The following is a 16,970-nucleotide window of genomic DNA, read 5'->3' as shown; positions in this document are numbered from 1 at the left end:
CATACCTGCATTTTTCAGACTGAGAAGATGCATCAAGAAGATACAAAGTAAGAAGGAGTAACGGCCCTTTAACAAATATTTAGCACTCCCACTAGCTGGAATCCTGTGACCCTGGCCTCTTTCTTTCCCCTAGGCAAAGTAGTCACTCTGTACCAGTGTTTCTCAACCTCAGCAATTTCCAGGTGAGTGGACTTCAACTCCCAGAATTCCCTAGCCAGCCATTCTGGCTGGGGGATTCTGGGAGTTGAAGTCCACTCATCTGAAAGTTGCTGAAGTTGAGAAACACTGCTCTATATCGATTAAAGTGGGAGAGGCTAATGCTGAATATACATTGACTTGTTTTGTGTGAATTAGCCACAAGATGGCTCCCTGAGCTGAAGTATCATTTATACCCTTGTAGGGTATGAGTGATAAAATGGGAAGAAATTGGACTGGAATCTAAGCCTAGCACTGATTTATTCCTTCAGAGTGCTTTGGATGCAAACCCATAGGCCTCCTTTTCTGTTGAGGCAGTGGCAGGTGCTGGGGATGCTGCTTGGAAAAGTCCAGTTTAAACCGTCATGAAAGAGAGGCTGGAGATTTCCCCGTACAGGTTATAAATGAGATACCTTCCTCAGAGCAGCTGACTTTCAGCAATCCATTTTCTGAGCATATGAATTTATTTATTTTTTTATTTAGTTTTCTGGGGTATATTTTGGTCTCCCCTTCTAGAAAGGTCAATGCTATAATCCCATGTTTTCAGAGAATACCATCAGATGTCTTTAATTGTGAATAAGGCTTACCAAACACAAGAGGTTTACAACCAAGCAAAGATAGCATATCCGAATCTGTGTTATATCCAGCCGGTCCAGCTTGATGGTTTCTACACTGACTGGCAGAGGCCATTCAGGGTCTCAGGCAAGGCTGTTCTCCAGCTCAATCCTGAATCCAGGGGATCTTCATCATACAGAGCATTAAGCTATGCTATGCTGTGATGTCCCCTTCTGGAATTAAGATGTGCTCCAGATTTTCCAGTTCAGTTCTGCTATAAACAACCTTTAGAGGCATGAAAAATTGGGCTGCTGTGTATATATATTTTCAGAATGGACATTGCATGGAACAATCCTCTATAAATCCAATTTAAGATATTGTATAGTATATTTTGCTTTGGACACTATATTTTAAAACTAATTATAGACATCTCCAAAGACAAATGAAATTCCATAATCTCCTAATGCTTCACATGAATGTTCTAGTGAACAGTAGCCATGAGCTAAAATGCAACTGTGACTCTTCTGACATTCAGGAACACATCTTTGCACATGAGAAGCACAGGATGGGAAGGCAGAAAGGCAGAAATCAAAGGAAATCATTCTCTGCCCAATTGCTCCCATCCTTTCACTGAAGCATCCAATATTAACCAGTGTTTTGCTGAAGCTTCTAATGCTAACCAGCATTAAAGTCTAGACTCAGGTGAACTGTTGAAATGATGATTCAAAGCTAAATGCACAGAAAACTGACCAGTTTGGTCTAGTGGTTAAGGTTCTGGGCTAGAAACCAGGAGCCTGGGAGTTCTAGTCCTGCCTTAGGCATGAAAGCCAGCTGGGTGACCTTGGGTCAGTCACATTCTCTCAGCCCAACTCAGTGCAATGTAGACTGGCCTCCTCGTGGTGCACCCGTGGCAACATGACTTGTCACAGCTACTTGTCACACTTGTCTACACATCTGGCTGCTGGACCTCACAAGGATCTCCCAGCAAGAAAAAGCAACATGAACACTGAACTGCTATGCCATACAATTAAAAAAAAACCTGAAAAACAATCAGGCACCACCAAATTACAACTAGTAGCTCTGTATTAAGAATCAGAATGGGTAAAGGGAACATATTGTATGCTTCAGTTACATTGGGGCTCACAGTAATCTGGGAAACTGAGTTACAATTGTTATTTACACATACAGTTTGCTTGTTTGCTCATTCTTCTTTCTATCTCAGTTGTTGCACATCTCATCAAACAGTTGGCCAGCTCAGACTCATTGGCTTGCACTGAAGAACAGAGTTCCAGAAATAACAGAAAAATGAATGCACTTATGCAATTTGCATGCAAAATTAGCACACCTACCATTACATGCTGGGTAACTGTGTAAGTAGTTGGCCAGAGATATTTGCACAGGTAATTAACCAGCCACAGGACACACAAAGTCTGATGCACCAAAAACTTAATTACCTAGTTCCATCATTCCGTAATCCATTATTTTCAATCGAGCTTCTCTTGGCTAATATGTTTAAACCTCCCACTTACTAGAACACCAATCACTGAAAATAGTGAGTGATGAGCATAGAGAAGAATGGGAAGAGGTGATATGAAGCAGATAACATGGACAAGGAGGTAAAGGGAGAGGGTCAAAAGACTGCTATTGCTTTTGGGACATGGCAAATAAGATAGTGATGGCTGTTCAACTACCGATGTTCTTGGGGATTGTTGTCATCACAGAATCATACAATCAAGGTGTTGGAAGGGACTATGAAGATCATCTTGTTAAACCTTCAGTAATGTCCAGGAAACCCAATTAATCCATCCTCAAGAAGTGGCTGTCCAGCCCCTTCGTGAAAACTCCAGAGATAGAGAACCCACAATTGCTATAGGTAGACTGTTCCACTGTTGTACCAATCTTACAATTAGGATTTTTTTCTTTATTTTAAAATGCAATCTAGGTAGCTGCAACGTATAGCCATTATTTCTAAGAATTTTTAATCAATGTCTTGACCATCTCAGTTGCCAAAGCAACAACAGTAAAATAGATTAAAAACAAATCCAACAAAAAACTATCCAACAGTAAGAAAGATATTAGCTAAATCTGCTCCAATGTACATTCCAGTCTGGTTACTGGATGAGCCTTGGCCACCATGATGGATGACCTTAATGAGGAGCAGGGCCAAAAGGAATCTGATTCTGGGACCCTTACTTGATCTCACAGCAGCTTTTAATACTCTTGATCATGGTTTCCTTTGAACTGGCTTCATGATTTTGGGACTGGAGGAACTATCACATGATTCCACTCTTATCTGTAAGGTGGATTCTAGAGAATAGGATTAGGACACTGGAGGTTGGTTCCTTGGCAGTCCTGCTCAACTCAATGTACCATTTTGTCTACAATGCTGTTTAAAATTGGCATTAAGCTGCTGGGTGTGTTTATTCTGGAATTTAGAAAGGACTTTCATCAGTACAAACAGTCCTTGGGTTATGATGGCAATTGGGACTGGAATTTCCATCACTAAGCAATGTGGCCTTAAAGCGTGACATCAAGCGACCGCATCGTTTAGTGATAGCAATCCCGGCAGTCCCTGTTGCCAATGTTAAGTGAGGATTGCGGGTCATTAAGCAAGGACTTCACATGACTGGGACTTGCAACTTCCTGCCAGCTTCCAACAAGCAAAGTCAATGGGGAAGCTGTAAGGAAATTTATTTATTTATTTATTTCTCATATTTCTACATTGCCCATCTCGCAAGCAACTCTGGGCAGTTTACAATTTAATTAAAATAACAAGAGATTTAAAAAGTTGCAAGTCCTAGTCATGTCAAGCCTTTCCTTAGGTGGCTCACAAACAACCAGTGGGTGGGTGAATGCTATGGAGTGTGTGTGTGTGTGCATGTGCTGCAGTATGGTGCAAGTGTGGGTGGGTAGGGGGGTGCTGCGGTGTGGTACAGAGTGAGTGTAGGTGGGTGGGGGGATCTCATACTCTGTAGCAGGGCTCCCTGGGAGAAAAAGTGGCAGGAGCAGGAGTGATCTGTGACCTTCCCTGCTGGCTTCCCCATTGACTTTGCTTGTAGGAAGCCAGCAGGGAAAGTCAGAAATGGCGATCATGTGACTGCAGGACACTGCAACCACTGTAAGTGCGAGCTGGTTGCCAAGTGCCTGAATCACAATCATGTGACTACAGGGATGCTGCGATAGCCACAACTTCACAGACTGATCATAAATTCCCCTCATTCAGCACTGTCATAATTTTGAATGGTCACTGAAGAAGTGGTTGTAACTCAAGGATTATCTGTATGCTGATGATACCCAGCTCTATTTCTTAACTTCTGAATCAAGAGAAGGTTAGGTACAACTTCAAGCAGTGCCTGAGCACATTAGTGGAATAGAAAAAGGCTAATAAGCTGAAGGTGAATCCTGATAGGACAGAAGTCCTGTGGGAAAGTGATTCCTACATCTGGAATGAGAATTGGCTGCTTATGCTTTCCCTAAAGAAAGAGGCTCACCATTTGGGGCTGCTCCAGCATCCATTATTGTTAACTGTGGAAGCCCAGGTGATCTCTGTGGTAGGAATATCTATCAGTAGTGAGTGTAGAGGATGGCCTTGAAGGATAGAGGGAAGATCCATTACCAAGGCAACAATCAGATAAACAAGGTTTGAACTCAGACCAAGAAAGTGGTTTATGAAAATAACTCAGACAGCCTCCCCTCCCCACCCCAATTCACATTAAGATAAAAGAGGGAGGAAGGGAAGCACATTCAGACTCTCAAGATTCTGTTACTATAGCTATTCTAAGAAAAGTAGCTTTAGGTCTACACAGTGTCTGTTCTTAGTCTGGTCTACCTTATAGGGTTGACACAATCATCAGCTTAGACTGATAGGTTAACTGCATTCATTCCTGGGCAGGGATCCCTCAGCCACAATGATTCATTCTCTGGTAACATCAGTACTGGAGTAGCGCAATATATCCTATGCAGTGCTGTCCTTGGGAGTGCTCCAATGGCTACAGTTAATGCAGAAGACAGCAAAGAAGCTACTGAATGGAGTGCTAAACTGTTTACCTACGGTGAAAAACTACCAAATTGAAGGTGTCAATATTGGTTTACAAAGCCCTAAACATATTAAGATTACTCCAAGTATATTAGCCGCCCAAACACCCATGTTCTTTGGGAAATGTCCTGCTCCATCTCTAAGTCTCAACATGAAGAGGTCACATCTGTCCTACCTGTGGCATGCCCTCTGAGGGTCCCATCACTGATGTCCTTTAGATGTCTTTTTAAAGTCCCCTGTTTAGACTGGCCCTTCCCGGGCATTAACTCACTTCAACATCCAATTTTTAAAGGACTGTTTTTCAGCGTTTTTCATTGGACTTGCAAACCACTTTGAGATTCTTTTCAATGGTGAGAAATGGTATAAAAATCCTTCAAATAAATACATGTAATATGTCACAAGGTGAGAAAGTCAAAAGCCCATAGAAAGAGCAGACATTTGTAGCACATGGTCCTTATTTTGAAAGGCTATAGCTGATTAATAAAGTTATAACGTTATTGGGATTCAGGGTGTGTCTTCCTCAAAATGAGGGACAGAGATTGGCCCCCTTTAGGATACCTTGGCTGCAGATTTTCAACTATTATCATGCTAACAAAATTTAATGGCCCAATTGGAGGAGGTTCTAGGGCCACAGGTGGCCCATCTTTGCCTTAAGAAATGAACATCCAGAGTTGTTGTTGTTGTTTTTTAGAGTAAGTAGGTACAGAAGTAGAACTTGCAACTAATTTAATCAATGGTTTGCTGAAGCATCTTCTTCTTTCTGGGTTGAGGTTTGAAATGGTCATAGCAGCACAACGTGATTCAAAAACTAGACAGTTTCTTAAGCACCCATGATTGACTTTTTGTTAATTTCCTTACTATTGTTGGATTTCTTTTTGATGCAGCAGAACTTTATACCAGCTCCTTTTCAGATCCATTCCTTTTGGACACACTTGCTTCATTAATACGTCTGCCAAAGAACTCCTCTGCATATTCTGCAGTTGGTGTGCGAGCATATGCATGTGCACCAAGGTGTAACATAAACACTCAGATTACTGGCCAAAAATCACCTCATATGACTGCTCTAGGATGTACTGAAGATTGCTCTGCCCAGGTAATAGTGCGGAAATTATTGGTATCGGATCTTGTCCAATTTGAATGTCCTTATATGTGATCCTCCCATCAGGAATACCTAGCTCCCCCAGAATTTAGTGAGAAGGGGACTACTGCTTTGTGCCTTCATTCAATCACTTATCCAGAACATATCCTTTCTTCTACAACTGTGTGTATCTGTGAGTATGTCTTTCTTCATGGGAAGGGATAAAATCAGTACTGGTTGGAGAAGCAACATTTAACACTGCAAAGAGGAATTTCATCAGAATGCATCATTATCTATCAAATGTAAGATGAACCTTTCTTTCCTTCATTTTTGGTATCTTGAGACAAGCGTATTTGCCCTAAATATCTCAGGTTCTTACATTTTGAAATGCCTCACTTATATTATTTTTGGGGTGACAAAGATCTGTCACCTAACCCCTGGTTAACCCTCAATTACCCCTTCAGTATCAATTTTCAAGAATGCCCATTGAAATAATGACCCATAATTACATGAGTCATTAAAACTTCTCATATCTATGTCCAGCCCTGTTCTAGGCTGAGCTGTAGTTTCAGAAAGATAGTATGAGGCTCTTCTTTTTCAGCTCCCATAAGCCCAACTGTAATCAGAAGGGCAAATGGCAAAATAACGCTTTTGGGCAGGGTGTTAGTACTTGCATCATACAATTACAGTGAATCTTGAGGTTCCTCAAAAGTAGCAGAGGGAAATGTAAAGGTAAGGCCTTGTCCAGGAGACTTGTGTAGAAGGAACCAGATGTCCTCTGAAAGGATAAGCAGAACATCATAATGGATGGTGCTGCCAAAGGACTGCCCCCATCCTCACCCAGACCTATTAGAGGCCATTTTTAAAGCAATTTACTACCACTTTCACCCCATTAAATAGCCTTGTTTCATAGATAGATAGATAGATAGATAGATAGATAGATAGATAGATAGATAGATAGATAGATAGATAGATAGATAGATAAAAAGTAGAACCTTTCTACAGAGAGAGCTGAACATCATTCAGCTCTCTTTGTAGAAAGGAAAGCTATGCAACCTAATGAAGGGAAAAGGGACATACTGTATGTCTTCCTCAGTAATGAAACAAAAGAGAAAGTCAATGAGCTTGGGGAGTAGGAGAGGATATTTCATTTCATATTGAAAATGTTAATCTTTGTTAGCTAGATTGCTTTATACTGGGTCCCAATGGGAATAATGCAGACATTCAATGAGAGAGAAAAGGTTCATAACAAATGCTGATGTGGTTGTAATCCTGACTTGCTGATCAAATTCCAAAGTAGTGGCACCTTTAAAACAGAAACACTACCCATGTGCTCAAAGTAAGGAAGCCTTCCCAAAAAAACGCATGAACAGTCATTAGTTATTGTTATGTAACTAGCATAACATTGCTTAGGGCAATGTTGTACAGTTTCAGTGATTAGCATTAACATTTTCCAAATGATCTGAAGAGGTTCTGCTCCTCCATGCATGTCCCTTGGTGTCCATGGCTGAAAGGCTGAGGTAGCCCTGTCTCTCAGAGGTTCAGCACGGCCATTTCAAGGCTCTTTCCAGGCACTATCCAGACAACGGGATTGCCCCCTGGTAGAAATGTCTTTTCTGCAGGCACACACATGCCTTCAAAAGACATGACCATTATGACCCACCAAGCAGCAGGTTCAGAGAGCAGATTTGTTAAGCCCTCCATCAATATTTCATTATATATGTGATTTCAGATAGCCTATCCTCCCATAGTATCTACCAGGGGCAAGCAACCATTTGAGAATGATGACAGCCAGCATGGTGGTTAAGGTGCTGGATTAGGACCAGGGAGAACCAAGTTCAGTCTGCTTTCAGCCATGGAAGCTTATTGATCGACTTTGAGCCACTCACACTCTCTTAGCCCAACTTACCTCATGGGGTTGTTATGGGGAAAAAATATTGGAAGTATGTGCATTGCCTTGAGCTCCTAGAGGAAAATGGGGATAAATCTAATGAATAAAGAAATATTTGGAATTCTGAGCATATGTACTGGGTCCTAAAATGACTGTCATGGTGAGGCATAGCCAATCACCAAAACCACATGTGCCACCCTGCAAAATACCTCCCGTCCATCCCTCTAGCATTTCAGGGTGCTCGCTACCAGTCCAAGCACACCTTCCTAAAATTTTCTTTTTTCTTTTAAATTAAAGTTAGGTAGGACAGGGAGTTAAATGGCACTAAGGGAAATGTCTTTATTTTATTTTTTGTTTCCTCTATATTTATTGTTTTAATTGGTTCTGTAGAACATTTTAATTGCTGGTTTTATTGTACGTTGCCCAGAGTCATTTCGTGTGAGATGGGCGGCCATATAAATTTGACAAATAAATAAAAATAAATCAATAAAAATGTCTAAATCTATCAGTGTCTGCAAGATTACATTGCTTATCTTTGGTAAATCTCTGCTTAGATAATTTTTATAAGTTTTTGAAACAATACACATTCTTGCAACCCCTTTGGCTAAAACAAAAGCAGAATGAATGTGTGCACACTCCAGACTGATTATCCTTAAATCTCTCTGCTTTAACAATGGAGAGGGGAGACTTGCCACTAGTCCTTCAAACATATACATGGAGAAAGGAGAAACAGTTCCATACAGAAACAATCTGAAGCAGAAGAACGAAAAAAAATGCCTCTAGCTTTTGGGGGAAGCAACTTAAGCCATATGGTATAATGACAACTCTAAAAGCTTCAGCCCTTTTTCCCTTGCTCCAAGTCCCTCCTGACTTCATTTTCCAACATTGCCAGCATATCCAGACAGCACCACACTCTGTTCCTCTCCCACTGGCTGTTCACTGAAATTTTCAGCTATGGCTAGCAATTGGCATATGCTTTCCTACTGCAAGTTAAAATCCCTCTGCAGCGTAAACCAAGGATCACTTTGTGGAAGATCTTGTCCAGACTGGCCTCTGAAAGGCATGTTCAGAAGGGGGTTTCAACACATCTGAATAGGCCCCCAAAGCGTGGCATGAACAAAGCATTACAGATGTTATTAGACTGTGCTAAATTGGCCAAGCAAAAGCCTAGGAGGGAAGCCTAGGCTAGGTTTCAATTCAGCAAGCTTCACACATGTTCAGAATTACATGCTGTCTTCTTTGCACGCGACTCTCAGAACGTGCTGGTGAGAAAAAGGGCAATGCAGCCTAGATACCAGAGAGGAATCTGATGCACAAAACCCTGCTCCACGTTCCTCAGAGTTCCCCCAAGGACAATGCAGGGTTGTTAAACAGGATTCTCATAGTTACCATGATGTAATAACTGAGCCCTTGGGGGTAATGTGTGACTGAATTGATAGCTCTGTTGTTCACATTCTATTTGTGTCCAGTGAATGTTGGCCCTGAAATACAGAATCATCTCTGAATAGTAACTACTATTTAATTGGGTTTGGGCTCAGCAGAAGTAGATTCCTTCCCAAATTCTGATCAGGGTTTGCCCTGCTAAACAAATGATTATTTTTCTTTTACAAGGATGTTAAGGGGCACTCGGTTTTGTTGGTACATATTCTGCCCATCTCCGAGCCAACTGTAATGGCATGTGGGAATGACCTTGGGAGACAGGAAGAAGAGCTACAGGCTAAAGGTATTTGAGCCCACAGGAGGAAAAGGGGTGTGGGAAGCACTTCAGAAGGGACCCTCCCTAGTTTCCTAGAGAGTAAAAGGAAAGGAGGGGAGAAATACTTTCAGTCTTGCAAGATTCTGTTAATGTAACCTTACAGTAAAGATAGAGCTAGTACTCGTAGTTGTGTTTCTTGTCTGGACTACCTCGAAAAGGTAACACCAATGGATGAAGATGCAGCAACTCCTTTCCCGAAAAAAGCCAGAAAATCACTCTCTGGAGGGAGATGTAGAACTACATATCTTGGGGAAAAAAAGGGAGGGGACAAGAATATGGCTATCCTTAATCTGGTGCACATCTGATGTGTTGGAGTCCAGGTTGTAGAATAGCCAACAGCCACGCCAGCTCTATATCCTGGGACTGACAGTTCATCACATTAGGATGATCTTTTTAAAAATCCTTGTAGAATAAAGTGCGATCCCCTCTCCTCCCAAACCATAAACAAATGCCAGATGTATTTAAGGACTTTGATTTATTTTTCTTCCTATACTTCCAGTTTGACAGTCAGTTCTAGGTGAATGGTATTATGCAGATGTAAAATTTACATTTTGAGTGTGTAAGGATTTAACTAAATTTGAGTTACACACTTATGCCAGAAGAATCACAGATTTTAAACGTGGACTTGACTGTACTGTGCCAATATCCAGAGTTTCTAGGAAGAGTAGGAAAAGTAAGATCAGATTATCTGCTATTACTAGAAGCCCTTGGCTGATGAAGAAGACCAACTTAGATACAACTGGTTCAAAATCCACATTTACCTAACAGGAACTTTTCAAGACTTTGTTTGTTCAGCTGAGTCCTATAGTGAAACTCTGAATCCCCAGCAGGCTTGAAATCACAAAGAAGCATCCTCTAGCAGCTATCAAGGGTCACCACTGCTGCCATCATCACTGCTGGACCCCCTTCTCTGATACTCTTCCGATGAAAACTGGATGACTATAATTATCTATATAACTTAAGAGTTAAACTATGATTGTTCCTTGTCCTTGATGTAGTCCCTTTCTCAGTAAATCCTGTCCAAAGTTCCTTGCAACTAGTGAAAATAACTGAGATTGGATTGCATGCCAAGGGCTTCCTCAAACCAGCAGCCAGGAGCAAACCCAATGCAGATTTTTGTATCATCCATCAGCCTTCTCCAACCTGGTAGCCTCCAGGTTGTGGAGACAGCAAGTCCCAGAACCCCAGCTGTACTTCTGCTAGGCTGGCTACATCTTCAATACTTCTGGACAGCATCAAGTTAGAGAAAGCTTCCAGATGTTGGAGAGCTGGAATAATGGAGCTGGCTAAGGTGCCGCTAGACCTTATATACCAGGATGGTTACAAGTCTGAGCTGAGACTTCTTCACACCCACACCCACCCATCACTCCACATGGCTGTAAGCAAGTCTCATTGGACTTAAATCTTCCTCCCTAAAGCAAAGTTGTGCAACTCTGGGGAGCTGAGGGCTATAATGGACTGTTCAAAGGCAAGCCAGCCATTTTAAAAAGCGACAAATCATTGAATTCATATGAAACCAAAATTTTGTTTGACTTAAAACAGTTTTACAGCTAATACGATTGCTGTGACCCCATGTATTCTACAGTTTTCCTCTTCTGCCACATGAAACACAGTTTGGGGGGGACTCAGAAGGCCATCTCTGAGGATTTGGGAGGAATCCTCGCAACCACAATGTTGTGCCCCCTATGCATTTGTTCACTGCTTTGAACTCTAGAGCTGAAATTAAAGAAAGGCTAAGTGCTGCTGAGGAGGAGGAGGAGGTGGAGGAGGAGGATGACCGTCATGAGGATTTAATAAGAACCCAGCATTCCCCTAAAAAACTGCAGCGGCTGCTTCTATGAGCAGGGTGAACTTTTGCTGCTGACTTCCTAACCCGAAAAATGTGGCCATTGTGGTTTATTTCTAGAACCCTTTAGTCCATTTCAGGAAATTCCAGTTAATTATATACAAGAGGGTGTGGGTGGGAGTAGGGGCAGAAGTCTAAGAGACTCCAGGCATTCTTTGTGAATAGGAAGGTGAAGAGAGAGTGCCTCCAAGCCCTTTATGTGTCAAGGAAATTTAACCCTCTTGGCTGAAGGCCAGGAACTTTTCATATGGATTGGAAACCTCAGCCAGGAGATTCTCGGGCGCTAGAAAGAAAGAGCCTTTAATTTAAACCAGGTGCCTCTGGAAGGAAGAAGAAAAAAAAACACTTCATGAAAGGCAAAAACTTGGTTGTGTTCCCTCAAAACAAAAGGGCAATCACGCACATTTTGATTGAAATATCCCCTTTTTGGAATGCAGCCTTCATGCTTTAAACAAACTTGCTGAAACCTCATCCATTTGGACAATCGGCATGAAACTGAGACTACCCATATTTCTGGAGCCAGAGCAAAGGCTCGAGCAGGATGCCAGCTAAGTCCGCCCAAAGTTGCAGAGGCCTTACAGTATGGAAAGCAGCGTACAGGCTGGCAGAGAACAAAGGAAAGCAGGGTTTGCGGCTGTCAGCCTTCACAGTGGCCTTCCTCGGCTGCTGCCGTCTGCAAATGTTAACGCTGTGAGTGCCATGGGAAGCCAGGAGGCCCACAGAAGATGGCAAGGGGCACCATTCCCAGTGCCTGTTCGCTGCATGCGAGGGGCACAGTGGGGGCAGGGAGGAGCTGGGGGAATCTGTTGCTGCTTTCATTCCTTTGCCTACAATCCTTATTCGCTTGCTCTTCTAGACTGGGGGTGGGATAATGGAGAATGGCTGCCCAGGGACGATGCTCCCTACATACAGATTCCTGGAGATTTCAGGATACACAAGGTGGTCTCTGTGAATATAAAGAAGGGAATGGCATCGCTCTGTGTTTTAATGGGGCTGGCCCCATGGGATTTCCTGCAGAAAATTCAGGGTTAACTCTAGGCCATCAGAAACATTACATAGAAAGATCACTGGCCTATCCTTTAGAGCAGAATAATCTCCTCTGGCAGCAGATTTGGGGGATCTCGGGCAAAACCTCTCCCATCAATTGCTACTTGGAATCACATCTGGAACTTTATACTGGCAAATCAAGTCACCAAATAATGTCCTCTCCCAAGTAAACATCATGGAGCACAAGTCATTGGAAAGTCCTCTACAGGAACCCAAAGGAGCAGTAACAATGAATTGCAACAGACTGGATGAATGAGACCTTTTAAAACTTCTGGACTAGCATGACCGGCTCACCCCCTGTACCGGGAATGAAAGGCTAAGGTCCACCAGGACTCCTTCTGTGCCCCCCCCCCTCTGAGCAGTGAGGTCAAAACTCTAGTCCTTTTTCTTTTTTGCATGGCGGAGGGTTGAGACATTTTAAGGGGTAAAATAGGAGCTTCGAGCCTTATTGCTGCTTAAAGCATTCCATTCACTCCAGAAACCCTTCTCTGAATGTGTCTGGTCCTCCCACTTTTGGAAGGCAGCTTTAAACATGGCACACAAAGTCAGGAGCAGGCCCTGAGCTAACAAACATGGACCCCTGCCTAATCCTTCTGCTTTCAGACAAGTGGGGCCTGAACTGGACATCCAAACCTTCTGACCCTTTTTGTCTCCTAGTACATCTGCCTCTGCAGTTTGCAAACTTTGTTTATTTTTTCCATGGGTATGTGGATCATTATGGGAGGGACAGAACACGTACCTAAACGCACCACCTTTTCATTAATGCTCTTTGCAGGTGTGAAAATACTCCTGGAGAAGGATATGAGTACAGCATAGAAGGAAACTGACCTGGTACGGAGCTAGAACTCTCCTCGTTTTCCCCGTGAACCCTAACAGTGCCCTCACCTTCCATCTTCCACCTTCACATGTCTGTATCAGTATCTCCTGAGCCTTTTGCATCAAAAGGAGAGGAGAATGACTCCAAGGCTACTTGTGCAGGAGCCCCTGAAAATTCCAACTTTGCACACAAGAAATAAAATAATGTAACATAGCACCTCTTGGCTGGGATTTATAAAACACTCCATAAATCACTAATGAGATTATTTATAGTGTCTTTAATGTCTTTCAGTAGCTGAAAGAAAGTACTCCAAATGCTATGGAAATGTTCACTGACATCTATCATGTAATTCTGAATAGGGGCAAAATAAATAATAGACCTCTGTCGCATTTTTTGCTCTTTGCATGGTATAATCTTCCTCTGTGTGTATGAGGATTGTAGCACTGAGAAGTTTCAGCCAATACTGCTGTTGGCTGCACTCGGGGAACTGCAATTCCCAACACATCTGGAGGGGGCCTGGTAAAGAAAGGTTGCCAGAGTATAGCTTGAAACATTAAAAAGTAGAACTAAGCAACTCAAACTCTATACAGCTTTTGATAGGCACAATATTATGCTGAAACTTTCTACATTTATCCTGTTTGGTTACATTTAATAACTAAGCAATATGTACATAATCATCTGTTTCTCAGCTGTTCCTGCATTTTGTTTGAGAATTAATTTCTGACTTACCCAGCTAGAACTATAAAAAAGTCCAGACGATTCCATGTGTCTCCCAGGTAGCACTTCTTCCCAAAAATCCCCAAGGCAATCATCTTGATTATCATTTCCACCGCAAAGAAGGCAAAGATAAAATCATCAAAACCCTGGAAGATAAAGAAGCAGGATGTGTGACAAAAACCTGAGACTTCAGTTGGTGGCAGTTCATTTTCCAAGAGATCTGACCGAATCTGTTCTAAGGCCATCATCCCTCACACTCATACATGCTCCTGAAGATAAGACTTCTCACATTGCTGAACTGTAAAAGAATGACGGGCAAGGAAATTATTTCATTCCCAGAACAGAAGTGGGATGAAAGTGCACAGCTATATTAAAAAGTGGCTGGACATTTCTTCCTCTCCAGGGCCAAAAGTGAATGAAGTGAGTCCCCAGTCACAGTCAGATTTATTTGGGTAAGAAGCGAAAATCTGAACAAACTAGACTACAAATTATCCTCATCTGACAGATTGTTTGCCCCACTTTATGCCAAAAACAACTCCCCTATTTTTTTAACAATGGGAATTGGGGGTTTTGCTTCTTCTTTAGAATTCAAATTTCAGTTCTCAGTGGATCCCTCACCCCAAGTAATGTTTGGATCTGAGGTGGATCCCCCGATCCCAAATGAATGTTTGGCTCTGAATATTCTAATTCCTGATCGTTTCTGCAGTAAATTTAGCATTTACATCTTTGCCTAGATATATATCATGAAAACTATGCATATGGATAGCTCAAGAAATGGTAAGTAAGAAACTCATCTTAGTTCATTTACTCATATGGCAAACAGACCAGAAAGAATTGCCTCTAATAGGAACTTGCCTACATTCATGGAATGTAGGACAAGGGATATAAGGTCTTAAACCAGGTCAAAACATTTGCCATGAGAGCCATTCTCACTCAGACTTGCAATTGCTAGTGTCTCAGTCCCTCATATCATGTCCTATTTGGTCCTTTAAGAAAAAAAAAAGAAAAAGAAAGCTAGAGATGTTAGAGATTGAACTTGAAGCCTGTTGCAAACAAAGCATGCGCTCCTCTTCCCACTAAGCCAAGGCCTCTCTCTTGTATCATGCTTTGACAAACTGGCAAAAAGATAAAGAAAACAAGCTTTACCTGAAGAATCTTGCAGCGTGGGGAGTCACAGCCCATGTCTTCACAAGGGTGGAACATACCCAAAGTGACACAGTTCAGCAGAATTACCAGCATACTCATTCTTTCAAACCAGGTGCAAAGGGAATCAGTTAAGGAAAAGAACCAAGTTCAGAAAATGACTTTAAAATTAAACATGTATTCCAGTAGCAAGACATGGAGATCATATAAAAACTGAAAATTAGAAGACTCCAGTGATATTTCAGAAAGAACTAAGTAAGTATAAGGAATGTATTTTTATGCATATTTTAGTTAAGGAATTACAGAAAAGAGTAGCTAAAAACATGTTCCCGGTGGGTTTGAGTGCCAATGTCTTTCTGTTTCTTCATAACTGACCTTCTCCAGCAAGCAAGTCATACATCTTGCTCCTACCAACCAGTCACACCCATATCCACCTCAGTTTGTATTGCAGTTTTGTAAAACAGACGTTTTATCTCCTGCTTCCTGTCTTTGCCAGCAAATCTTGGGGAATATACAAGGGTTAAATGAAAAATAATGCCTCCACCTCTACAACTTTAAACTAAATTGGAATATTTTAATAAATGAATTAGGAAAATAATCTTTGAAAGGAGCTCTTTTGTTACTTGTATTTACTTCTCCATATATCACCATTTACTACACACTTCTGCCAACAATGGGAAAGCTAAATAATGCCGTCATGAAAGAACTCCACACTTCGTCTCTTCAACCAGGTCAAGACAATCCTTTCCACCTCTTCTTTTGAGTTAAACAGATGCCCACAAATGTCTTCCTTCAATTTTGGGAAAAAGTGGAAACACCAAGGCTGGACTATATGGCAGATAAGGTAAAATGGGAACATCCAACTTCACATTTGCCTCTTGGGTGGCTCATGATGTGTGAGGCCAAGCACTGTTATGTTGTATCAAAATTTCCTTCTTGTGCTTCCAAACTCTGCTTAATCATTGTTTCAGACTTTTGAGTATTGCAGTGTAGTGCTCTGAGTTGATATTAGTGCCAGGTTCAAGAATAACACCATCTGCATCCCCCAAACCATGAGTTTTCCTGCTGAAGTCTGAATTTTGAATTTTTTTCCAGTGGTGAAGGTATCCAGTGGTATTCATGATGATATTTCATACACTGATGCTTCATTTCTGGGTCATAATGGTAAGCCTGTTTCATTGCCTGTCATGATTCTGTGAAGAAATTTCTCACCTTCATTTTCATAGTGTGACAACAATTATTGCAAAATTTCAACTCTTAAAACTTTTATCTTTGCCCATAGCATGCAAGGAACCCATCTTGCACAAACCTTCTGATATTGAACAACAATAATGAAGATCAATAATCTGATCAATAAACTGACCCATGCACTCCTGTGAAAGGCCAAGTTTGACAGTAATTTGCCTTTGAGTGATCGGCTGATTGTCTTTAATCAGTTCATCAACCTATCTCATATGAAACTCATTGGTTGCTGTCATAGGTCATCCACTTTGTCCTTGATCATAGAAAATCAGCTCTTCCCGGTTTACCATCTTTACATTTTTTGGCCCAATGATGCACAGAATTCATATCAACACAGTCATCACCATAAACAACCTGCATTCAATGGTGTATTTCAGTTGGAAGGACACCTTTGATAGTCAAAAACTGAATCATGGCACACTGCTTAAAGTGCACTGATGAGTATTCACTGAAGGCTTCCATTTCATGAACAATAGCAACACACCCTTTTCTCATAGCAACTTTCTGCCAACCGAAGTGAAATAACAGATGCTAAAGGACATGTCAAGGCTTCTAACATGTCAGTACTGCATCTGTTGTTGACTTATATTATTGGAGGCATTACTTTTCATTCAATCCTTATAAATTTGTACCAAAAAACCTTCACT

General features: G+C 41.6%; 1 protein-coding gene across 1 annotated transcript in view; it reads right to left on the bottom strand.

Moving 5' to 3' along the window:
• CACNA1G (calcium voltage-gated channel subunit alpha1 G) overlaps window positions 1–15,183 on the bottom strand; it is a 216,038-nt gene extending 200,855 nt beyond the window's left edge. The window contains exons 1-2 of the mRNA XM_063293237.1: window positions 15,085–15,183; window positions 13,951–14,084 (exon numbers count right to left, since the gene is read on the bottom strand). Coding sequence (XP_063149307.1) covers window positions 13,951–14,084; window positions 15,085–15,183 — 233 coding nt within the window. The remainder of the gene's footprint in view (window positions 1–13,950; window positions 14,085–15,084) is intronic.
• Window positions 15,184–16,970: the final 1,787 nt, after the last annotated feature.

This window comes from Candoia aspera, chromosome 2, assembly GCF_035149785.1.
Source record: "Candoia aspera isolate rCanAsp1 chromosome 2, rCanAsp1.hap2, whole genome shotgun sequence".
In the NCBI taxonomy this organism is placed as follows: domain Eukaryota; kingdom Metazoa; phylum Chordata; class Lepidosauria; order Squamata; family Boidae; genus Candoia; species Candoia aspera.
The sequence above is the reverse complement of the archived record's forward strand: the minus strand, read 5'-3'. Positions and strand labels throughout refer to the sequence as shown.